General features: G+C 55.3%; 1 protein-coding gene across 2 annotated transcripts in view; it reads right to left on the bottom strand.

The window, feature by feature from the left end:
* PRKCB (protein kinase C beta) overlaps nt 1-24,552 on the bottom strand; it is a 133,123-nt gene that overhangs the window by 15,723 nt on the left and 92,848 nt on the right. For both annotated transcript variants that reach the window (XM_074918890.1, XM_074918889.1), the window contains exons 9-16: nt 22,703-22,849; nt 16,756-16,929; nt 12,646-12,737; nt 11,657-11,719; nt 9,660-9,798; nt 6,366-6,446; nt 5,989-6,096; nt 318-458 (exon numbers count right to left, since the gene is read on the bottom strand). In XM_074918890.1, coding sequence (XP_074774991.1) covers nt 318-458; nt 5,989-6,096; nt 6,366-6,446; nt 9,660-9,798; nt 11,657-11,719; nt 12,646-12,737; nt 16,756-16,929; nt 22,703-22,849 — 945 coding nt within the window. The remainder of the gene's footprint in view (nt 1-317; nt 459-5,988; nt 6,097-6,365; nt 6,447-9,659; nt 9,799-11,656; nt 11,720-12,645; nt 12,738-16,755; nt 16,930-22,702; nt 22,850-24,552) is intronic.

The following is a 24,552-nucleotide window of genomic DNA, read 5'->3' as shown; positions in this document are numbered from 1 at the left end:
CTTGCGATAACAGACAGACAGCGCTGCAAGGCCGGTAAATCCGTGAGCGAAACGCGGCGTTTCTACCCCTGCAAGTCAGAGCCAGACAAGGCGCCGCAGTCCCCCCGTCCCAGCAGGGGTCTGACACGGGCCACGCCTGAGGAGACGTGATGTCTGACGCAGAAACACGGTACCTCCAGGCCGTGGGCAGGACGAGCCGTGCCGGCACGTGTGCCTGGGCGAGTGCACCCACGGGCCGGGGGGAGAGACCGTGCGGGAGAGAACCCGCGTGCGGGAGAGCGGGAGGGCAGAACCACGCTTCACGCGGCCAGACTTACAGCCTTTGGCTTGAAGGGGGGCTGGATCTCCTTGCGCTCCAGCTTATCCCAGTCGATGTAGCGGAAGAACGCGTGCTCCTTGATGTCCCGCTCCCCTTCCGGACCACAGCCCAGGCGCTTGGCAGGGTGCTTGGTCATCAGCTTGGGGAGAGGAAGAGAAGAAACAGTCACTCACAGGGTGTCCAGCTGCTTCCCAAAATGTCCACTTTGAGAAGTCCCCAGGGTGCTGTGACACCCCCAGCTCCCATCTCCTCTGCTGCTCTGGGGCTCCAAGCAGAGGACAGAGGGAGAAGCCGGGGCAGCTCCAGGGTCAGGGAAGGCTGACAATGGCTTACGACAGCAGACTAAGCAGATCGCAGGTACACGAGCACTGGGTGGGTTGAGCACAATCCCCCTTTTCCTCTGGTTCACCAAGAATTACTGTTGGGTAATTACAACACAGGCACCGCTGCAGCCTCCCCAGCCTGCTACAATGGGGGACCGGGACGCATGCAAAGCTGCTGAGTGGTCCCTATGCTGGGTAGCCAACTTTCCAGCATCTGCAAAATTAATTTTAAAGGCCACTACCCGTTTAAGATGAACAACCTGCCCTCAGAAACTTTCACCAGCCCTAGAAGCTGAAGCCCCACTTCTCTGGCGCCACGGCAGCACAGACGACAGCTGTATTTCTAACGAAAGAGTCGATTTGGAGGAAGAAAGCACAAACAGTCCATTAAGGTTGTTTATCATCTAAACTTCTCCTCTTCACTGGCTCAATAACAAAAGTGAAATGGGCCACGGGAATTAAGGGCGGCTGTACAAACATTAATATCCTGGGGGCATTGTTCAGAGATGAGACGGAGATGCCAGAGATTTGTAAGACACTGATCAGCACGGAGAACACGAGCCCTACACCTGCAAGGAAAGGGCTACGGGATTAAAAGCTGGGCGGTTAAAACCGACCCCAGAGCTGCGCAGAGGCTGCAGCGAGCCTGACTCTGTGTCCCAGGGACGTGGGTCTGCAGGAGTCCCCCCGCTGCCCTCCTGTGACCCCGGGAGGGACGGGGCACCCATGGCTCTGCGGGAGGGGCCACCCCACCGGCCGGAGAGCTGAGAAACCTCCCCACTCCTGAAAAATAAGGTTTTTATAAGCAAACATCTTCTGACAAGAATAAGCCCATCAGCCCAAGCAGCCGGGCGGCAGCCGAGCTCCTCTGCCCCGAGGTGTGAGCGTTCTGACACGTCAGCCCCGCCATCTGTGAGTGCACAGAACAAACCCGCTCAGGGAAGCTGAGCTTTAAAAGTAACGCTACAACAGGGAGCTGAAAGCAAGGAAAACCCCCAACCCTGACAGAAAAAAAACCCAAACAACAAACGTGAAGGAAGAGCGGAACTGCTAACCACGCTGCTAGCAAGGAGCACTACAGCCACGGCCAGCAGCTGCGAGGGCAACCAGCCACCGAGCGGCTGATGGAGCGAGGCCTCCCTCAGCCCCCCACCCTGGGAAGCCCATCAGCAAACACCGAGGGACCCCCCGGCTCCACAACCCAGACAAGGGATGTTCCAGCTTCCACAGCGCCCTGGGCACACGGAGGGGCGTCTGCCCGCTCCGGCTGCGGGCCCTCCCCGCCGAGCCTTGCCACCGCAGGGCTTCCACGACACCCACTTCGAGGTGAGCTGGGTGCAGCCAAACAGGATCTTTGCATCTCCTGGGCGGGCTCCGGACAGAGTCCTGACAATTCTATCAGGTCCTGCTTAGCTGTGCTGAAGCAGGTGAATAAAAAGCATCCTGTGACTCAATGAGGCTTTTCTAACCCAAGTCCCCGACAACGCGAGAGCCCGACGTGTGCTAAGAAACCAATGGAGTGATTTGGCTGCCACGACAAATAGCTTCGCCTGCTTTCAGCAAACATGAAATCTGCTCGTGGGGCTTTTCTGTTAACTGCTGACCCTGGACACCCCGACACACCTCCAGCCTCTACTGCCCGGATCGTTCGTGGCCAGGAGGGGAAGCAGGGCTGTGGGGCAGGATCCGTGCCCCGCCGCAGCTCGCTGCGCACAGAACTGAGCTGTGAAAGGCCCCGAGAGCGCCGCCGGGACAGACGTGAGGTCGCTCCTCGGCCGGGGCAGCCCCGCAGAGCCAGCGACAGGCCGCTCGCTGCCCCGGCCCCACGCGCCCCGCTGCGCTTCCCGGCCCCGGCTCCCTCCCGGGGGTCAGCGATGATGCCCAGGCTCCCCCCGAGCGGACCGTCCCCTGGGGGGGAGCCCAATTCCCCCCCGTGCACCCAGGGAAAGCGTCTACAGCTCTGCTGGCACCGGCTGCACCTCACCCACCGCGCTGCCCCGCAGACCCTTCTGACACCCCGCTAAACCCAGCTCGTGCTCTCCTCAGTCAGCTCCTCCAGCCGCAGCCCAGGTTGGTACCTGCTGCCGGGTGCTGGGAAATCTTCTGCACAACCCCCCCCCCCCCCCCAGGACTGAAGTGTCGTGGTTAAACCCCCCAGAACACAAACACACCCCGAAGTCAGAGCAGCTCGGCCAACTAATGAATCCTCTCTACCTCCTGTACCCACCCGTAAAGCCGAGCAGAGCTGTACCACAGTGCGGTTATTCTGTATTTTCAATATACACACCCAGAAATTAAATTTTCTTGCCTTCCTATTGTGCTTTTATGCATGTGAGCATGAAGGCACCATCTGTTATTGATATATAGGACCCCATAAACATGCAGATTGATTCTCCTGGCTTACATAGGATAATCACTTAGCTTTGTTTGTACTAAACAGGAACAAGTTGATTTAATCCCCTTACTAACACAGCAAAAACCCTTCAGGCTTCTGCAGATAAAGAAGGATGCTTCAGACCAAACCACCTGTAATGGTACGTCCGATGTCTGGAGCTCAGATACAGGAAAGCCCAAGCCTGGACTCAACCGCTTCGTTAAACCGCAGCGTTATTTTTTGTCTCTGGAGGGCAAGTGGATGCTGTATCTTGAGGGGCTTCATTCAGAGCTGCACGTTGTGCACCAAGAGGCAAAGCTGACCCGATGTTCTCTGTCCACGCGGGATGGGAGCACACGGTTCGGGGCAGCAGCCCCCGCCAGGACCATCCTGCCCGGGCTCTGGTGCCTGCGCCCGCTCGGCACAGCCCAGCCCCAGCTCGGTGCTTCGGCCCGAGCCAGCAAACCCCCTGGCAGGCTCCCACCTCCCCTCGCAGGGCCACGGCACACCCGCACCTCCGAGGGGGCTGCGGCGCTTCTCCCAGGCAGCACGGCCAGCGGAGACACCGCTCAAACTACCTGTGCGCTTCACTGCGGCAAACGTGCCATTTTCTGCCTCTGCTAGCAGGCAGGGATGGAAGAGGGGGCTTATATTCACAGACAATCTGTTCACCTGGAAAGGGCTGCTTTGCTCAGGCACAGTCAAACTCCTCCATCTGGGACGGGAAAGGGCTGACGGTTTGTGCCAGCGCCCATCTGCACGCGCCCGCACGCAGGAACCGGGAGCCTGGCTCCTGGTAACCAGCCCAGAGCTCAGCTGAGCTCCTGCACCACGGAGAGAGCGGCTCCGGCATCAGCCCTCGGGGAAAAAAAAATCCAAGTTGACAGCAGAGGAGGGAAATGCTCCATTTGATCTGCTAATTGATGCTGACTGTCGACTCAAGGAGCTGTGTTCTGGTTAACTCTCCATTTTGCTTCCCAGCCAACGATCTCTGATTAACGCTTGTTTCTTGGCTCGGGCCGATACAAGGCTTTCAGGATCAGATGCTTTTCATCTCTGAGCTGTGCAACAGTAAGTGATGACTGGCACCGGCACGCTGGAGTGAAACCGCGTGGGAACAACAGAATTGTTTTGGAGAGCATGGCAGTGAAATACCAAACCCATCACATTTAGGAGAAGAGGTTTCTCCAGTTGCTCCTTCTCTGGGTTTGTGCCCTCCTGGAAGACTGACCATGCACCCACACAAACAGCACGGCCTCGACGCCCCTGCAGCTCACTGAGACATATTTCACCGTATTCCAGGGGAAAAACGTAAATACTTCTTTTCCAGCTTACTGACAGTTCTTCAATACCCCACATATTTTTAATTAAACTTTCTGCTGTAGCAGTTTGGTGGCGGCAAAGAACGTCATGAGTTTTTATGCGCTCCCCTGAAAGAACAGTTGTACAAAGGGAACCACCACTTCACTGCAAAAAAATAAAGAGAATTTATAAAGGACCACGCTCTCCATGCGTGGCTAAATGTCCTCCCATGCAGCCTCACATCTCCAGAAGTGAGAAAAGCCGTTACAGCTACACCCAGCAGACGTTTCAGTCATGGTCTCTCCTTGTCTATTTACAGCATTCACATTTGGACTGATGCAACAGCAAACAAAGCCAACAGTGGGATTCATCCCTGTTCCAGCCTCCGCTCCCTCGGGCACGCTGGGGATAACACGTTCAGCATCACCAAGCACCTTCCCCCCCCCTGCCTGGCCAGGGACACAGTGGACTTTCCCTTTATGTCCCAACTACCAACAGCAAGAGGAGTAAGCGAGGGTGAGAAACTTTCTGGACATTCTCCCGTCGATCACCAGCGTGGATTCTGGATTTTACCACGTTCTGCTGCGGGTGGGTGCCAGGCGGCCCGGAGAGTGTCCCCTCTCCAGCCCCCCGGGGGGGGGGGGCACCTGCACAGCTCCCCCCCACGGGACAGGCCAGTGCTGCTCTTTCACACCAGCTCCAAATCCTGGCAACACTGGAAAGAGGCTTTGAAATGCCGCAGTGGGAGCGTTAAGCACGAAATGTGTCATTTGTAGACAGAAACCCTATTTTGAGGTATAGAACATTCAGATATTTTAAATATTAACTATTAAAAGCAAACATTTTTTAAATTCCTACACAAACACATATTTATAGCCCTGTTTGACACTGGCTGGCTGAGATGAGGCTCAGTCCCAAGCAATAACCGCATGCATAATAACATCAGGACCTAGCCAGCCTTTATTCATCACAGCCCAAATTAATTCAGACTGCATTTAAGTCTTGCTTAGGCCCAGTCCATTGAGAGCTCAGGGCACTGGGTGACACAGAGCTTCACTGCAAATTAAGCGATCTGATAATGGAAATACTGCCCTGACCCAGCAGCGATGCACAGCAGCACCGAACTTCAGGTGCTGCTAAAGGGCGACTCATCAGAGCTGCACGGAAACCTCTGCAGGACGGAGGCTTTGTATGTGATCTCAGGAAAGCTGTTCAGAAATCACATTCGTTTTCACTAGGCATCGTTGTTCTTTTCAGGCAAAGATGCACAAAGCTCCCCCGCTGTTTCCTAAGGGGGAGGAGGGGTCTCTGCGAGGTGCCCTCAACTCCCACATCCCATCCAACGCTCCCATCTCCTCCTGACCTTCACCTGAGCAAAGGCAGAGCAGCCCTCCAGTCCCACCCGTGTTTCTGCTCAGTGTAGCGTAAAGCAGAGAAAGGATCTGGGGCTTATTTTTCTTTGTTTTTAGTACGTACACAGGCAGTAGCACAAGTTGTGGTTCTAGGAGCAGAGAGCACGGGCACCAGAACGCAACCGAGTTCTGACAGATTCCCCTCGCGCTGGGCACCCGCAGTCCGACCGGGGCAAGGGGGGCAAGGGCCCCCACGCGTGTGGGCCTGCCGGAGGTGCAGGGACAGCACCGTGCCCACTGGCTGCTCCCAGCCCTTACCCCTTTGCAGATGGCCACTGCCTCCTTGGACATGGACTTGGGGTAGGCGACGTTGTGCTCCATGATGGACTGGAAGAGCTCGTCCTCATCTTCCCCCTCAAAGGGAGCCTAGAGCAAAGCAAACAGAGGGTCAGCGCCACTTCTCGATCCTCGAGCTCCTGTCTGCAGCCACGATCCTCAGGAAACCGGCCCCGGCCGCGCCACGCGGGGACTCGTGTCTCAGCATCGCAGCCCCCGGGGCTGCACCCACGGCTTCACCCCCCGCGTGGAGCAGACACCCCCCCGCCGTGTGCCAGCAACTGAACAAACTGCCCGTCAGCGTCCGCTCACAACGGAGCTCAACACCATCCCACAGGAATCAATTAAAATTCAATTACCTGGCCAGCTAACATTTCATAGAGCAGGACTCCAAATGCCCACCAATCCACGGACTTCCCATAGGGCTGGTAAGCAATTATCTGAAAACAACACAAACAGCAGGATTACACTCTCATTTTTAACCTGTTGGCACAATGCAAACTAATTTCAAGCTGTAGTCCACATCAAAAGGGCAAGGTTATTTACTGAGACACCAGTCCCTGAAACGGTGGGAAACTGCAGTTATAAACAGAGCACGCGATAGGCAAAAGGTTCAGCAACTTTAAAAAACCATCAGCCCTCAAACATGCACTAAATATTAGAAAAACCCCCTAGATTATTCACTGTGATTTGAGACAGATCCATTCTGATTCAGACAAAATTCAGCATATGTGTTGTGCTGTTGCAGACTCGTTGGAGCCGGAGCAGCAGCCGTTCCTGCTTTTCCTGATGCACTTAGGGATTATTTTTTTTTTCCCACTGACTTCAGTGCAGTTGGTTTGAAATAACAACGCAGAGTGTGGCCCTGAGTGGATGGTACGTGGCCCTTTTAAAACAGACTTGCAGCATATGGGAACTCAAACCCCTCTGCATTCCCAGCTGCCAGTTTGCTTTCTATTATTTACTGCAGAGCATCCTTCAGAAAATAACCTAATAACAGTCCTGCCCTTACCCGAGCGGTGTGGTTGCTTTGGAGTTAGGATATAACTTTGGGGTTTTTTTAAATTTAAAAATATCAATATTTATTTTGGATAATATGAATTTTTTATATCTTCCCATGATTTACTCCCAATTTCATGGCCACAGGACCCCGCAGCAAAGCCCCCCCGCTATCGCCCGCCCGCAGAGCGAGGCTGTGTCGGTGGTTGGGGGCACCTGCAGCCGAACCGGGGTGGGGGTCGGTCCCTGCCGGCGGGACCCCACGTATGGAGCAGACGGGAGGAACCAGCCCGGGAGGGTCCCGGGGTGTCCCTCGGCTCCGGCCCCGCGGCTCAGCACAGCCGGTCACCAGCTCCGCACCCTCGGCCCAGGGCTGCTCCACCGGCCTCCCCCGTCCTTCCCTGCCTTGGCACGGGGGTCCCGCCACCGGCCGGGCTCCTGCGGGCACCGTTCTGCTCTGAGGGGCCTTTCACGCTCTGGTTTATTCGCTGGGTTGGTGCTGACGGGTGGAATTTCAGCGGTTGGGGTTTGACAGGCCTTGGGCTTTGCCATCTGTTACTTAATGCAAAACAATTACGCAATTTATTCATCCTAATTACCGAATTCTATTCCGCGAAGATTCCTGTACTCAAGTGGGAATGCAAATCGTGTGCTAATGGCAGGAGAACGCCCAGAGCCAGGCGGCTCCCCAGGCCGCCACCCCCCGGCTCTTGGGAAAAGGCCCCGCAGCGCCCAGCGGGATCTGGCCTGGGGGTGCCGCCAGGTGCGGGCGAGGGGCTGCCACCCCACCCAAGAGGGAACGAGGTCCATGCCCTGCAAGCAGCGGCTCCGAGGCACAGCGAGACAACAGGAGCGACACCAGCCTCCTCCCCGCCCGTCCCAGCGCGCCGAGGCCGCGGATCTCCGGCCCGCCGGGCCCGCGCGGCCTGGCCCCACCAGCCGCCGAGTTCCAGGCCAGAAATCCCTCGCCCAGCACGCTTCAAATTCCTCCCACTTGTTGTTTCCATGATTTCCTGTGCTCTGGGAAATTTAGGTGCGAACTGTTCACACCACAAAGGCCTTTAAAAGGAACTAGTACTTAGGAGAATTCCTCGCAGAGCAGCAGCCTCTGTAAGCTGCAGCCGCCAACTGCACGCGAGGGAAGGTCAAAGCCCAACAGCTGAAGAACACGTTCTGTTCAGAGGAAATTACACACGCGGGGTCATTTGCGCTCAGTCCCCGTCACCTTGGCACGCAGAGCTGTACCTCAGAATAGAAAAAGCCCTAAAAATGGGTCAAGCAAATCACAGGACATTTCTACCCTGAAGACACGTTGGCTCGAGAACGCTGCAGCTCCCTGACGCGAGGCAGCACGGAGCAGCAGAGGGGCCCTGGAGCGGAGCCACACGCAGGGACCCCGGCTCTGCCACCCAGCCAGAGACCACCCTGGCACCGTGCCCCCCCTTCTTCTACTTACAAAGTAGGGGATGTGCACATTCCCTTTTTCTGAGACCCACTGGTAGCAGGCTTTAATGCCATTCCTGGGTACTGTAGCAATCTGCATCCTAATTTCCCATTTTCTCTTTTTTTTTTTTTTTTTTTTCCCCCAAAAGAAAAATAGGGCAAGCAGAAGAAAGTAAGAATTTAAGTGATGATGCTCAGCCAAATACCAAGAGAACTGGTCATCTGTCCTGCTCTCCAAGAGTATTAATCACACACAGCAGCTGAGGCACGTACCAACAGGACACCATATTAATCTTGGTACGATGAGGATGCGTAATAACGAGTAATTAAAAACCTCTCTGGCAGCAACAAAACACAACATAGTTTAGCATACAAGCGCATCTATGTCCTAGCTAAGAGAATCTCTTTCTCTAAAATATTTAAATGAATAAATATTAATCTCATCATTGAAAATTCAGCAGAGTGAGGAGATTTTAGAGGGATATTTTTATGTTAAGGGAACAGACATTTGGGAATAATTACCTACCTGAATTTCACACGTCTGACATTAAATTGCACCCATATAGCACTTTAGGTTAAGTGTCATATGTGACTCCATCTCGTAAGTAATAACCAAATGCAAAGTAATTTTGCAGCGATCTAGAGCTGTAGGGAGGGAGCCTCTCCTCATCAGACACACAGCCCTTCGCTGCAAGTAGCAAGCTGGAAAGATCTAAAGATTTCCACTTCACATGGAAATATTATTCACTGATAATTCCGTTTTTCCCACCGGTCCTGTTGCGCTGGAAGCGGCTGTCACACGCGGCGAGAGGCTCATCCTCCTGCCCCAGAGCGAGGAGCAGCCCTTGGGGGGTTTGAGCAGGCCAAGGACCGGACAGGGGCGGTGACACCAGCGGCACAGACATGGGAGAAACACCCAGAGAGGGAAAACACGCTGCAGGGAGAGCAGCGTGGAGGAGCCGCTGTGCTCTGAGGCAGAAGCAGGGCGCGCCGCCGGAGAGGCAGATCCGCCATCGCTGCTGCCTTAAAGGTAGCCCTGGGGGGACAGAGCGCGCCGAGGGGATGGATGAACTTTCCAGGCTGGCGGTGAATTCACTAATGTGCCCGATGCAGTCAGAAAGCTCCCAAAGCAAGGTCACCCCAGGGAAAAGAGCATCAGGCCGGCTGCCGAAACACGGACGGAGCATGTCCCGCCCTTCCGCGGCCCCTACCTCGGGCGCGATGTAGTCCGGAGTGCCGCAGAAGGTCTTGGTGGTCACCCCGTCCCAGATGTTCTCCTTGCACATGCCGAAGTCCGCGATCTTTATGTGCCCCTCGCTGTCCAGCATCACGTTGTCCAGCTTCAGGTCTCTACAAAGCGAAAGCAAAACAGTGACACAGGAGGCCCCGCGTGACGCCACCCAGCGCAGACACACGGATCCCGACTCCGGCTCTCTCCTGCGAGTGAGCTCTGGCTTCGTCTCACACCCAGGCTCTTTGTAGGATAATGTTTGGGGAAATGAGTAAAAATAAGTCAGAGATCTGTCAGGATGAAGTGTTTATTTTACTTTTAACCCACAGGAACACCATGCTGGGCAAATTACTTTTAAGTGTACGACAGAAAACTCATCTAGCAGGGAGACAGATTTCATAGATTTTTTTTTTTTTTTTGGCGCCTATGAAAATCAAAGTATATTTAAAGCTCACCAGCAATGAGGAGGGACCTACTCAGCAGAAGTCCCTGCATCACCTATGCTACGCTCCCCCATGAAAACACAAATCTGTGTTTCTCTGATCCCCATCCACAGTGTGTCTGTTCGTTATGCCCAACCCTGCAGGAGCTTTGCTCTTTAGCACAAACTGTGGAGGCAGTTCCAGCTGCAGAGCTCCCTGTCCGGCTCCCAGCCCTGACCAGCCTCCCCAGAGGACACCCAGAACACAATGAAGGTCAGTTTTGCAGCAAAACCTCAGTATTTCAGGCGCAACTGATACATCCCCAGCCACGTAATTACCGTCCAGTTCTCTGATCTGTGCCGTGCCTGGCTTATGTTCTGTACAGTAAAGCAGGACTCAAAGGTTTCCATTTTGATGTTGGAGCATGTCTGCAGGATTTCCCTCACCCAAGGGCGACATTAGGTGACAAGGCAGGTGACAGAGCAGGCCAGGCTCAGTTGGCTGGGTCCCTGCAGCCCTGCCTGGCTGCACACCCCGTCTGCACGTCAGGGTGACCCCTCTGCGTAGCGACCCCCGGCTGAACTGCCCCGCAGGGACCTGCTGGGCAGAGCCGCGGGGCCGCACGGCGCACGAGGCTTGACTTTGCTAGGCAGGAGCCCAAGAAAAGGAACAGCATTAATTCCCAACTTCTTGCTGTTTTTTGAGACCGTTTTTCCCAATTATTGTGTCAGTGCTTAGAAGCCTGACAGGCCAAAGGCAGACGGACACGAGCCTGGATTTGAATTCGGAGGAAGGAAGGAAGACGAGGCACTGGGGACTGGCAGACCTAGAATCTCTCTGTAGCAGCTTGATGGCAAAAAACATCCCTCCCGTCAGCTCTGTTCCACTTCTTTCATCTTCGGAGCAGTCTTCAGCATCTCATAACTTCAGTAGCACAGCTGGCATTTCTTTTTGCAAAGCAGTTAATGGTATCTGACACTCATTAGGATGCTCTGCTCTACGCGGGGCTCTGGGAAGGCTCCCGAGCGGGGAGCGCGGCGGCACACGAGCCCCAGCAGCCTCAGAGCCCGGCCCGGCCCTTGGCAGCGACCCAGCTAACCCGGGCTGCTCTAATCACACCGCGAACGGGACAGAAGTGTTCGTGCCTGAACCAGAAGTGACAGACTCGCGCTGCAGATCTCAGAACAAGCCATTCATAAGCACTTACTCCAGTGTTATCGGTAAGAGACTAGTGCCCTACAGCAAAGTACAGGGCTCACCACTGGTCCCTGCTGCCAGGGAGCATTTGTGTCACAGGAAGAGAAACACGTGAAACAGAGGCAAGAGAGGAACCAAAGCTGCCTCCCTACGAAACGGGGACACAGACAAGAACCTTCTCAAAACCCAGTGACGCCACGAGGCTCCCAGCTCTGTTTCAGGCCAAGCCTGACCTGTGGCACTAGCAGGGAGCTGAGCCCCATGGCCAGAGCTCCGCCGAGCTCCGCAGTGGTCCCACCACTCCGGCTGTGGCTGGAGCTCTCTGGGGAAGAGAGGAAGGAGGAACTCGCTCACCTACCGATAAATGATGCCTTTGCTCTGCAGGAAGAAGAGGCCGATGGCTATTTCTGCTGCGTAGAACCTGAAATGAAAGATTTAAAAGGCAGACTGATAATTAAAGGAGATGAATCAAAATGAAAACCTTTCAAATCCCATTGCGCTAAATGAAACGCGTCAGGCATACATGACCAAAGGATAAAGACTGCCACAACATAAAAACATGAGACAAGTATCACAGGAGAATGACACAGCCCACCCTCTGCTCCTATCAGGCAGGGATGCGATCAGGTTGCTGTGGGCTAGCGGGGGGCTGTCACTTCTCGTTACACAAATTCTCATTAAGCGAGGGCTGGGATCTATGGCTGTTCGTTACCGTGTGCTGGCAAGGCAGCTGCAAAGTTATCTGTTATCTCGGGGAGGCCGTGGAGATAACACACACCACCACTGCTTTCTTTAAAGAATATTCTGGGTCTCAGAGGATTCTCCAGAGTGCAAAACACTGGTTCAATCCCACCCGGGCTCTGCTCACTGTTTGTGGTTTTTATTTAAGCATACAAAGGCTTTCATCAACACATTCTGCTCTGTCCAGATCACAGGGAGCCAAAAGCCACCCGTGAACACTCGGGCTGGCAGCGGAGCTGAAGACCCGGCGTCCCTCTGATATCCTGGGGAGGGCCCCGGGGCAGAACAGGGCTGTGCTGGGTGCGGGGCTCACCGGCTGCTGCCCGTGTCTCCCAGGGAGGCTCCAAACCTCCCGCCTGGAGCTTTTATGAAGGTCAGCTGTTTACCTACCAACAAGTGCAACGTATCCCGAAGATGAGCTGGAGGCACCAACATCCTTGGCACCAGGCAAAGAATCATCCTGCACCTTCCGATTCCTGCCGCCCTTCCTTTCCCCTCCCTTTCTGCCCAGCACTTGCACCACAGACGCCCGTGGCTTGGACTATTTATGGCAAAGGTACATCAAATACCTACCCTGAAGGTGCCAAACTGGGCTACTGAACTTACACAGCGTGTGGCTCCTTAAACCTCCCAACCTGCTGGATCTGGTACATTAAGTCCCCACCATTCACGTACTCCATCACAAAATACAAGCGATCCTAAAGGAAAAAAGCCAGCAGTTAGCAGCGGAATTATTAGAGCAGGGAATCTGCAGGGGTCAGAAATAAAGACCAAGGCAACTGACAGCTCCAGGCTGTATTTTTCATAGCAACACAATTCTCATCACTGCCCTCCCCAAGGGGTGCAGGCGGAGCTCGTGTTCATCCAGGGTCCCTAAGACAGATGGACTAATTCCTCTGCAACGCTCTGGGCTCCAGCTCCGCACTCCGCAGACAGATCCCACGGAGAAGGCAAGCAGAGGGATCCCTAAAGCAGAGGGTTCTCGCTTCCCGTTAATAGATTTGCTGTCGTTCCTCACGGAAGCCGTTCTGCAGAGTGTCTGACCAGACAGCTCCGTGCTGGAATTTCCCCGGGCACTGTGTGGATTCGTGCACAAGGGACGTGAGCAGCTCCTGCAGGGACCAGCCTGATGTGGCTGAGCACCGGGAGGGATGAGCACCAGCAGCCCCCCCCCGTCAAGCTGAGGGGGCAGGAGAAGGCTGCATCCCCTCTCTTCACTCCTCCCAGCCTGGGCTGAGGGTGCGCTTAACGTTCACACATGGTTAATTAATTAAGAGCAGAACAAGCAGGTCCATCGGTGACTTTGAATCAATTAAAACACTCGCAGGTAGGTGCAATCACAGCCACCTATCAGCACACACTGACTTTGCCTCTAATGTGTAAAATGCACTTTGCTGCCATTAATTAAGACTCTCCAGATTGAAGCACCCCTCCCTCTTCCACAGTGTGGCAGCCTCATAGGTGTGGGCCTAAGAAACTCCCAGGTAAGTGTTTTTCTCCGCGCTGCGCTCTCCGCAGGGAAGCCAAGCCGTGGGCAGGGGCAGGCTCGTGCCCTGCCCTGGAGCCGCCGTGGCCGCAGCGAGCGGCCGGGGGTCGTACACACAGCACCTGCATCGCTGCGAGCGCGGGTCCCACTGGGTGTAAGCCCAGTCCTCTGAACGCTGCTAGGGATTTGAGCACGTGCGGGCCATCATCAGTCCCAAGGAGGGCAACGAGGCAGGAAGCAAGGCCTGAGTATTCCCACAGGGCTCAGAACCATGGATTAATAAAAGAAAAGCAGCTGGATCTTATCATGCCACCTCTCGAGCTCCAGCACGAGCCCTGCAAGTCTGGGGAGACCCAAGATCTGGGCAAGCAGGAGCTTCAGTCCAGCAGCACCTTTACCCCGAGGAATCCATGCCCTTGAAATGCCACTTTCCTCTGATGTTTCACAGCTCTTTTTTTTTTTTTTTTTGTTAGTGGGAAATGGCTGTGAAGAAAATCATGCAAGACTGCCAAAACCACCAACCTAAACCACTGCAGGACGTTTCTCAGGGAGGGAGAAGCAACAGCTCCGGCCCACCGGAGCGCAAGGGAGCGGGACACCGACTGCCAGCCAGCAGACATCTGTGCTCCGACCTCTGCATGTGTCTCCTACGGCTGAGAACAGCAAAGCGCTGCGTAACATCAGGCCCGAGTCACCCTCCTTACAACAAGTGACTTTCTACAGCCTTCAAAAACCAGCTCTGGGGCCTGGACACACAAAGGTGTCCCTGGGCTGGCCCCAGCGCTGGCGCGCGAAGGAACGACACAAAGGCTGGAGAGCTTCAGCCTGGCAGAATTACATAATAATTCATAATATTTCCCATTCTTCATTTCCTCCTGAAATAAACCTTGCCCTGCTTTTAAGACACTAAGGACAAGGAGCCCAGAAGATATGCAAATGTGAGCATTACCATAATAAGGGCTACGCAGTTACTTGGGTAATGGGCTCCTCCTGCCCGGCCCCTGCAGAGCCCACCCTGACAGCCCCCTCAAAGGGAATCAAATACCCTACTAGGGGGCAACCAGGCTACGGAAAACGTGTGGCACTGATGGGGTAGAGAAGAGATTTCAGCTCATCAGATGCCTGGGAATTTCGGAGCATCCCCCTCTGTAAATGACTGCCTCTGCCAAGGCGTTGAGCCCGTTCAGCAGCGAGGGGCAGGCAAAGTCACCTTCAGCAGCCACCGTCACGCTACTCACCCTGCGACAGCAACTGGAAAGCAAAGCAATATCGTGCTCGTTTGCAGCTGCTTCCTAAATATATCGATCAACTTCAAGGAGGAAGAATATTAAAAGGATGGTCTCTTGAAACAGCCAGCTGAGCTCTAAAAGCAGGATCTGAGCTTTCCTCATTTGGGGGGAGAAGAGAATGCTGGTGCTTCAGAGAACAAACCCATGATGAATAAAGCAGCCAGATGGCTGGCCAGCCTACGGGCTGGGAGCGAGGGGTGGAGAGGGAAAGCTGTCCTGACTCTTGCCAACGGCAGAAAAGGACGAGCTCTGCCCAAGCCTGGAGCATCCCAACTCCCCGAGCCACAGTGAGTTACAGATACATAAATACCCCCCGCAGCGCTGCACACAGAGCTGGTAAAACACACACACGTCCCTTCCTTGGGCAGCCAAGGCACAACTGCCGGGGCTCCTTCCCCTGCCGCCCTTCTCCCCCTCCTCCCCCTCATGAACCACCCGACGGGTCCTGCCCGACTCCCCACCGCGCCCGAGAGCCGAAGCCAGGCCAGCAGCTGCGCTCCCCGTCCCCCCGTTATTTATCCCTTCTCAGTGTCACTGCTGCTGCCGTGCTCTTGGCTGCTGAGCCCCAGAGGAAGGGCGGGCGTCAGCAAAGGCCTGGCTCAGCTGGGGACACCCAGCTCACCCTCCTCCCAGAGGCCCAGGCGCTGGTCAGGATGTTTTTAGGGCAGAGCACCCCAAAATCCCACAGCCAGCCCAGCACGGGGCTTCTCGTCCTTCAGACCCACGCAGGAGCTGTCTCATTGCTCATCTTCACTTTCTCTTTAAAATGCAGATTTTGGGCTTTTCTCTCTCCCACCAGACGCTGAACAGCCCCGGCTGAGAAGTGTGCTCTGGACTGTGCTCCCAGAAATCAAAGTGCTTTGTGCCAGCATTTGATAATACACCCTGCTATACATTTTGATTACATTACAAATACGATTACTATTAAGCTACTATAGGTCTGCCAGGAATAATCCTGCGCTGACTCACTTCAGATGCCAGAGAGATGCTGTGTGAAATAGCTTCTCCTGCCACATTTTGATTACTGCGCTGCAAAGCTGGTCTGCAGGCTTTAAATACACTAAATGTGTTTGGTAAATGAAATTTTTGGGATAATATTAAAATGTAATCCTCCTGGATGGCATTGTCATCGTTCTAAAGGACTCTGCTGATTCCCTCTCCCGGCTCCCACTGCCACGTACCTGGAGGTTTTCATTCACAGGCTGCTTGATGGCTGGGCAGAGATTGCTTTAAAGGTTCCCCGTCCCCTTCCTGACCCCCCCTCCCCGCTTCCAACTCGTACAAGCTCAACCACATGCCCATTTCAAACAGAATTTCTGCCGTTTGTACTGGGTTTCATTCTCTACTCAGGTTTTTGACCGTAACAGTGAACCCTGAGAAGAAAGCGCAGCACTCTGCTATTGAATCATAATGGACATCACAGGCTGGGGGGGCCACCCGAGGGGCTGGGAAATCACATCTAACGGCATCCAACAGCTCCCCGATGAAAAAATCTCAGGGGTGCAGATGCTGTGTGTTGCTGCCTCCAGTTTAACACACACACGTTTTGCTCACGGCAGCGAGTTGGACGCGTTGTGAGGTTGCCAAGGCAGAAAAATCACGGCCACTTTTGCAAGTGTAGTGAGGTATATCCAGAAAAGAAACACAGAAGGTATGTTTTAGAGAAGCTAAAACACGTGACCAGGGCAGAAGTCCCTACAGATCCATCCACACAGCTCCCAGGCACCCTGCAGCCACCCAGAAAGGCACTGCTCCTGGGTAACTGGTGGCACTGGGTCTCTCTAGAAGAGGGTTTCTGCCCACAAACTCGCCACTGAAGCCAAGTGACTAAAATGGGGTTTGTAAAGTGTCAGGCTCCCCCAGCTCAAGGTTCAGGTGCCAGCGGGGTCCCTGCTCCACGCTGCCCTTTGCCTGGGGACCGGCCGCGGCGCCGGCGCTCACCATCGTCTGAAAGCAGGAGTGGAGCTGGGTCAGGAACGGCGGCTTCCCGGAGAGAGCCAGGACGCGCTTTTCAACCATCGTGCACTCTACGTCGTCGTCCTGGATGACAACGTCCTTCTTCAAGATCTTAACGGCGTAGAGCTCGTCCGTGCCCTTCCTCTCCGCCAGCATCACCTGCACGAGGGAGGAGACACACACAGGATAAAGCAAAACGTGGATCTGCGATGTTTCTAGCTCGCCACCGCCAACAGTTAAAAATAACAGCTTGCCTATTATCCCGTGGCTCCCATTGTAACTCTGAAAAGGGATTCAGGTGCCAAATGATGCAGAAAGCTACCAGCGGTATTTCCAAAAGTATTTAGGCCCCTAAGTCTGACCAGTCACACATCTCCCCCCTCACCACCCAAGCGCCTCGAGGAACCCAGACCAAGGGGTTTGCTGATGCCTGAGCCACAGGTCACCCTTCACCACCTCTCCCCTCCGAGCCAGGCCCTGGTTTGGCACCCCCCGGGCACAAGCAGCATCAGGGAGGGCATCAAGAGTTTGAACAGAGAGTCCATCAAATTACAAAGTGGTAAAAGTGGAAACGAGTCGGTATAGAGCCAACAGTAAGAACATCGAGATATTCTCTGTCCCTCAACACACACGGTGATCAAACCCCACTCCGTGCCCATCCATCACCAGTCAGAGCCCCTCTCGTGCGGAAGAATCCATTCAACCTCCCATTTTAAACCAGTTTCACCCATTTGCAGGTTTATTTATTATAATAAATGGGATGCGCTGGTTCTGCTGGGGCAAATTTCCCTCATTAATCCCATCACCACCAGTGAGGTTCCCCAGACCGATCCACCATGCTCCATCAGCGTAAGCTGCTCCTTGAGCTGCGGCAAAATAAACGGACTCTGAAACCACATTTTCCTTCCCATTTTCCCTCCTCGCACTCTCTCATCACGTTAGATCTGAGCGCTCAGTGGAAATGAATTGCTTTCCACTTGAAAGAGTCTGCAGAAATCCTCCAGTCGCATCAGGAACAGGAGTTCGGGTGTTTTGAAAATAAATTATGAGAAGTCAACATCAATAGGGTGGAACTGAAATGCATTTCAGACTGGAGCAGATTGGCAGAGGAAACACAAGAGGGTCTCAAAGGCGACTTTCGAGACACTGAGGACAGAAGAATTAACTCTCTTGTCAGCCCCGGGCAGATGACACGGCGCTGGGAGCCCCCCCAGAGCCCTGAGCCGGGGGCAGAGCCTGTCCCGGCGCAGAGCAGCCTTCTGGGGTTCAGGGGGACGGCGGGCCAGCCCTGGGGTGACAAGACAGGGGACACAGCTCGAGGACAAGGCAGAGGACACAGCTTGAGGACTCAGGTCTTCGGTGCCCACCCGCTTGTGGTGACAGTAACGGTGCTCGGGGAGGGCCCCTCCTGCGAGCACCCGCTCGGGCTGGTTTGGGCCCCGGCTGCGGCGCAGCGGCCGCTGGCTGTCCTTGACACGCTGCTTGTCAGGATTAGCCAGGAAAGGCACCGGGGCTCCTCGGCGCCAAGTGCTTTGGAGAAGCCACTGACATTTACATTTTCATCAGCCGGGCTGGGATTGCAGCGGCCACACGCCGTGCTCCTCCGCTGGCAGGGCTAAAAACCAGACTGACAGTGTGTCAGAGACTTCAGTAGCTGATTTATTTACTCGCTGATATTTGAAGAAAGTTGAGAACCTGGAGCCCGGAGCAGCTCAGCTGCTGTGGTGCAGCCCAGCAAGGCACAGGCACTGGAATCAGATTTGTGCTTCATCCTTTCCTGCTACCAGCTCCCCGAGGTGCCCTGCAACAGCCCCTCGCACCGAGCCCAGGAGCTCGGCAATCCTGAGCGCCCACGGGCAGGGACGGAGCGATGCCCTGCCTGCACCCTGCCTGCACCTGCGGGCAGACCCAGCGGCTTCACACCGAGCCTGCACCTCTGCCCTGGCTAGGGATCCGGCGCAAAACGAACCATTTTCAGTTCGTCGCCTCCATTTACCTTCACCATTTTTAAAAGAGTTGAGATTTACAAGTCACCATCTACAGGTGCTAAAAAGCAGGGCTGGTTTTTAAGTGATAAAAGCAGACGGGCTTTGGCCATCCAAAGTTGGTGCAAAAAGAGAAACGACCACTCCAAGAACACAGTTTGTGGGAAGATGAAACCTGTTACCTGGGAGTAAGTGCATTATAGGCACTTACCGATTACCTACAGACCTGTCTGTAAGCCCTCCAGAGAAAAAACAACTCAACCAGGGAATCTCTGAGCCTGGCGTCTGCTACGGACCCCGAAGGGACTGTGCTGGGGCAGGGGGTGGCAGCAGGAGCCCCCTCTGGAAGCAGAGAGTGCGGTGCCAGGCAGGGCCCGGAGAGCACCTGGGTGCTTTTCGAGACACTGTGCTTGGAGGCTCTCGGGGAAGAGCGCGTCGCTGTTGGTAACGCAGCGTCTGTGGGGATGAACCCCCAGGAGCCTTCCCTGGGGGTACCCACAGATCAAATGCCCAGGTAAAACCAGCTGCTGGGGAACGGGGATCGGCTGCGGGAAATATCTCTGCAGGGGAGCCGAACGCGGCGCTCGGAGCCTGTCCTGCGCCGGGGGAACCCCAGGGAGCGCCGTGGGTGCCACCAAGACGCTGGCGCACGATTCCCACCCGACCCGGGGCACAGCCACTGCCGCCCCCCCAGCACACTCGTACCATGTTAAATGCCAAAAAACTGCTCTAGGGCATATCCAGACACGCTGCAGCTTCCCAACGCCACGGCAATCCCGGGCCCCAGCTGAGCCAGCCAGCCCCGCGTTACTGAAATGGAAAAGGCAAAAGGACTTTGCAGCTGCCTGCAGATCAGCTGCGCGACACCCGCAGCGAAGAGGCCAAGTGGGAGCGTCTGGGCGCGCGCGGGGGGATGCTGCAAACCACACGTTGCTGTATTTCTCCCTCGCATCTGGGCTGGCAGAGCGAGCGGCTCCAGGAGCGCACGTGAGGCCAACGCTGCTCAGGATGCGGCAACCCCGGGGGGTTTGCATGTGCCCAAGGGACTGCACGCGCCGGCCAGGCGAGAAAATACCTTCTGCACCCTGAGCGGCCGGCACGGCGTCTGCACTGCCCCGAGCAGGCCTGGCCCGTTCTCCGAGCAGAAGAAGGGGCCGTTTGCAGCCTGGGAGGGGTTACGTGTCTGGCTCCGGTGCCGTTCTGCTCCGAGCTCGCCTGTGGCAGCTCTGCAGTGCGGTGCCAGCGCGGTGCCAGCGCGGTGCCAGCGCAGCAGCTCACGGCCAGGAGCCGTCCCCTGGCTGCCGGCATCGCAGCTCCGGGGGTGAGCAGGGCACGGGCACGGCTCAAGCCTCAGGAGGGGGACAGCCCCCGAGGAGCGGGCTTAGCTACTGCAGATCGTGATAAAGAAGAAGAGCGGGACCTATTGCACTGTAAAAATAAAAAGAGTCTAAGCCTCGAAGGCAGCAGCGCGGTTTGCAAATGCCCCAAACGGGCTGCGCACAGGATCCACCCCGGGGAGGAGGGACCGCGCACCCAAACCTCACCCCGTGCCCAGAGCACAGCTCTGCGAGGCAGAGACCGAGCCCCTGCCCGAGCGCGGCAGCTGCCAGCCCTGCTGCCACGATTCACACCAGGAGAAGAGGAAAGCGTCTCACAGCTTCAGGATGATCACAGGACATGGAAATTGTCTCCCATTGCGCCGTAATCCCTAACTGCAGAGGCAAAAGAATCAGCCCTGCTCAGAAAAACACCATAAAACCCCCAGAAGAGATTGACAGCTTGATAGCATTACAGATTGATTAGCTGCAAAAATATGAGCAAGCCACATAATTTAACTCTCCTCTATTTATATTACAGCAAAGCAAACCCAGGGTGGGCTGCGCCAAGTGCTGCCACCTTCGGTCAGGGACACCTCCCGTCCCCTCGCCTGCCCAGGGGGCTGTCACCGCCCCCCCTGTCACCAGCCACGGCTCCCAGGGGCTCTGATGCACCCACAGCTGGGGGGGCAGCGGCGGGGGCAGCCCAAGAAGACCCAAACCCACCAAGGAGCACCGAGGGTCGCCGGGGGCTGAACACGCTGAGCCAGGACCACGCACGCCCGAGCTCCTGTTCCTGAGCTCTTTTCCAAACCAGAGCAATTTTCCATCCCCTAAACCTCGATGCCTGGCTCTGTGGGGACCTCCATCTGCCAGCTCACTCGCTGGAAAGTAGCCTGCATTCTTTTTTTAATTTTTTTTTTTTTTTGGTGCAGAAAAAGCTGATGTTTAACTTGATTTATTCCTATAATATAGAGTATTTGTTTGGGAACACGCCAGCATAATAACTGGAGATATTCTGATGCTGAATGTAGAGAAAGCAAGTTGATTAAACTCCGCCGAGGCCAACACGTAAGTACCCCCGACCCTGGACAGCTGTAGCGGTGGAGAGAGAAAATTATTGAGCAGTAAATTGGAGGTCCTGATGCCAAAAGGTGAACAAGCTGATGCATGAGTCTCACTAGAACAATTTGGTGACACTCGAAGGGCTCCCGCGGGCTGTGTGACCCCTGGGGGAGGGATGCTGGGCCCTGGAGAAGGGCACCACTGCCAGGGGCACGGCGGGGGAGCGAGACCGGGCAGCTGGGCTCCTCTCCCCGAGCGCCGGCACGGCACGGGGGCAAGCACCTCTGCCCCGCTCCTTCCCAACTCCCGGCACCCCCCTGCAGCCAGGCGGGCTCTGCCGTGCCACCCCGCTGTCCCCGGGCCGGGCAGTGGGACGCCGGGCGGGAGCCGCGGGGGAGCGGGCACACGTGAGGGTGAGGCTGCAGCTAACCGTAGAAACCAACGTGCTGTTTTAATAAGCGCTAATTAGCATATTTATAACATTCTGTTCCAGGGAACAGTTTCTGTCACACATTCCCTTATATAAGCCGACTGAAGACTTTGCTAATGTTTCTCAAATTAAAAGAAAGAAGATGAGCATAAAACCCCACAACTACAGAGTTTCCAGATGCCAGGCACAGACTTTAAAAGGGATTAGGTGTTGGGAGGGAGAGAAAAGGGGGCAAAAGCGACGCAGAAACGGGGATATGTACACGTTACTGAGCGCGCGGTGCACGGGGCCTTCCTGCTCCCCCGGCTGCCAAACTGCAGCACCGATGCAAAACGCAGCATGGCCGGCGAGGGAAGGGCTGGCTGATGCTCTGGGTGCTGGGGACCATCAAGAACTCCCCGTTCTCTTGTCACAGATGTTTCAGGGGATCTCTGAGCTCTCCGCCTCCAGAAAGGGAGCAAACATCCGCCTGGAGAGGCTGGGACACCCCCCGCCGAGCTCAAACGCTCCTGGTGCTCAGCAGGCGATGGGTGAGCCTCGCTCCCCTGGCACCCCCTCCTCGCCTCTGCCCCAGAGATGTGCCCGAAAGCAGAGCAATGCTCCCCACAATTAAGGCAATTCCCTAATGAGGGCGGCGTCGGTCACAGCAGCTCACACCTTCCTGCGGCTCCGGGCCGCGACGCCCGAGCAGCTCCCGAGGACTGGGATTTCTAATGGAAAGCGTGACAAAGTTGGCAACACCCCAAGAAAAATGAAGGCTCCAAGTCACATAATTACTAGAAGAATGAAATTCTGTTACCACTCATAACCAGTCTGGAAAGTTAATTAAAATGTTCACATATATTTGCAATTATTAGAGAAAAAAATGGCCACATAAAAAAAGAGCTTTGAAGACACAGCCCACGCCCTGCTTCCCAACAGAGACCGTGTGATTTCTGTGATGCTCTGATCAGACATCTCAGGCCTTCGTCACTGTGACCCAGCAGCCACCCAGGCCGGAAAGGAGCCAAACTGGGCTCCCACCACTGGGACACCAGTGCTCCCAGGACAGGCCGCACTGGGGGAGCCGCAGCTCAGAAACGGTAGAAACGTGTCTGTGAAACACAGAAAGGGCAAAGGCCCCTGTGGTACCGCACCTTCCCGAAGCTTCCTTTGCCCAGCACCATCAGGAAATTGAAATCCGAAAGTTTCATCCGATCTCTGCTCCCGTTGTTGTCGAATTTAGAAATGGCATTTGTGGTCTTCTCATCCGCAGCCTTGGACCCTGTTCCAATCTTGGCTCTCTGCAAAGACGGAGAAGGGACAGGGAGAAAAGAGAAACAATGACTGAGAACAGCGTGGAGAAAGGTCACTATACAACCAGGCCGTGCTCCTGAAATCCCGCGTTAATCCGCTCTTTTCCAGGTCAAACCTTGCCCTGAGCTGCGGGAACCTTTTCCCTAAGCGTGGCACCGAGAAGGGCCCTGGAGACGTTACCAGCCCCAACACACCGTGGTTCGTCTGGGTCCCAGTTAACCTCTGTGAGAGCAACTGGGAACCACAGCTGGAAACCCTGCGGGCAGCAGGACACGGAGCCTGTGCGCCCGGGGAGCTACCCCGTAACGTGTTCTGGGTCACCCGAAGCATAAAACAGGGGCTTAAATAAGCTTTGTCTTCTCAAAGCTGACTTCTGTCTCTCACCCCACCAGAAAAGGACTGGTGAATATAAATATATTAAGGTAAAATACAGAACTTTTTATCCAGCTCCACCTCCGTTACTATCTGATATTGAAGAGAATTGCACTCCCGTGCCAGTTCAGGCTGAACGTAGGAAGCTACAAATCCATTTTGAACAAACCAGAATAGAAAGCACTCCTCCTGCATCCCCAAGCAATCGCGCAAGCTGCTGCAACCACAATTGCTTATTAAGGAGCCTCACAAAACCCCCACATTTTTAAACACAAAATCTCATCAGTGGCTCAGCACCTCCTCATTGGTCCAGGGGCTATCTAATTTGCTGAACCACAGTTTGTAAAAGCTATCTCACGATTTATTCGGTTTTAATTTTTAGAAATATGCGACAGTGTAAGGCTTGCACTGAGCTCAGTCTAGCATGAAATTCCATTAACCCGATTCCAGCAGTTCAATTTGGCTGCTGCTCACAGCTCCTCCAGATAGGAGCCGCACAAGTAATCTCCAAGCCTTTGCTGCTGCTAATTGGTTCTTGCAAGGTTCTGCGTGCTGTAAAATTCTCCATTCAAGGTCACCTGCAGCACCTGCAAACATCGGAAAAACTCCTGCACTGAAGACTAAAGGAACGCTCTCCAGGCTTTGCAAACATCACAACTGCCGAGGCAGCTCTGCCCCGGGGAGGGGGCTCAAACCACCCAAGAGGCAGCGGCGAGCGGAGCGGCACGGAAACGGGAACGCAGCCCCCCCTCCCCGAGGACGAGGGCTTCTCCTCACTGCGCTCCCCAGGCTCCTGCAGCGGCCCCAGCAGAAGGGGATGCCCAGGCGGAGCATTCCACCACGGACCAGCTCGGGTGACAACAGCAGAGTCCTCGCGGCTTTGGGGCGCGCCCCGCCGGTCACGCCAAGGGTGAAACAGCCACGGCACCACGCGGCTCGGCGCGGCAGCCCCCCAGATCCTACCCAAGTGAAAAATAACATCATCTCCGGTCAGAGAGCGCGCGCCGCCCCGGGCACTCAGCGCTGCCCCCTTCGCCGTTCTCGAAGCCGAAGCTGTTGGCTCTGGCACGAGCGAAGCTGCTCGTTGAACTTGGCCAAAGAGGATCCAGACGTGGGCGACCGAACACGGGCGGCCTCTGCGCCAACACGCCGCCAGCCCTGGGGCGTGGGACGCTGCCCTCAGCGATCCCCCCCCCCCCGCTCTGTTTCAAAGCGATCTCCAAAAGAAACGTGTAGTCATCAGCAGGCAAAACAGTCATATTCTGTGAAAGCTTCCTAAAGACTATCACAGCTGAAAAACAATCTTGTCAGATCAGAT

This window comes from Athene noctua, chromosome 15 (genome assembly GCF_965140245.1).
Source record: "Athene noctua chromosome 15, bAthNoc1.hap1.1, whole genome shotgun sequence".
In the NCBI taxonomy this organism is placed as follows: domain Eukaryota; kingdom Metazoa; phylum Chordata; class Aves; order Strigiformes; family Strigidae; genus Athene; species Athene noctua.
This window is presented reverse-complemented; position numbering and strand designations above follow the sequence as displayed.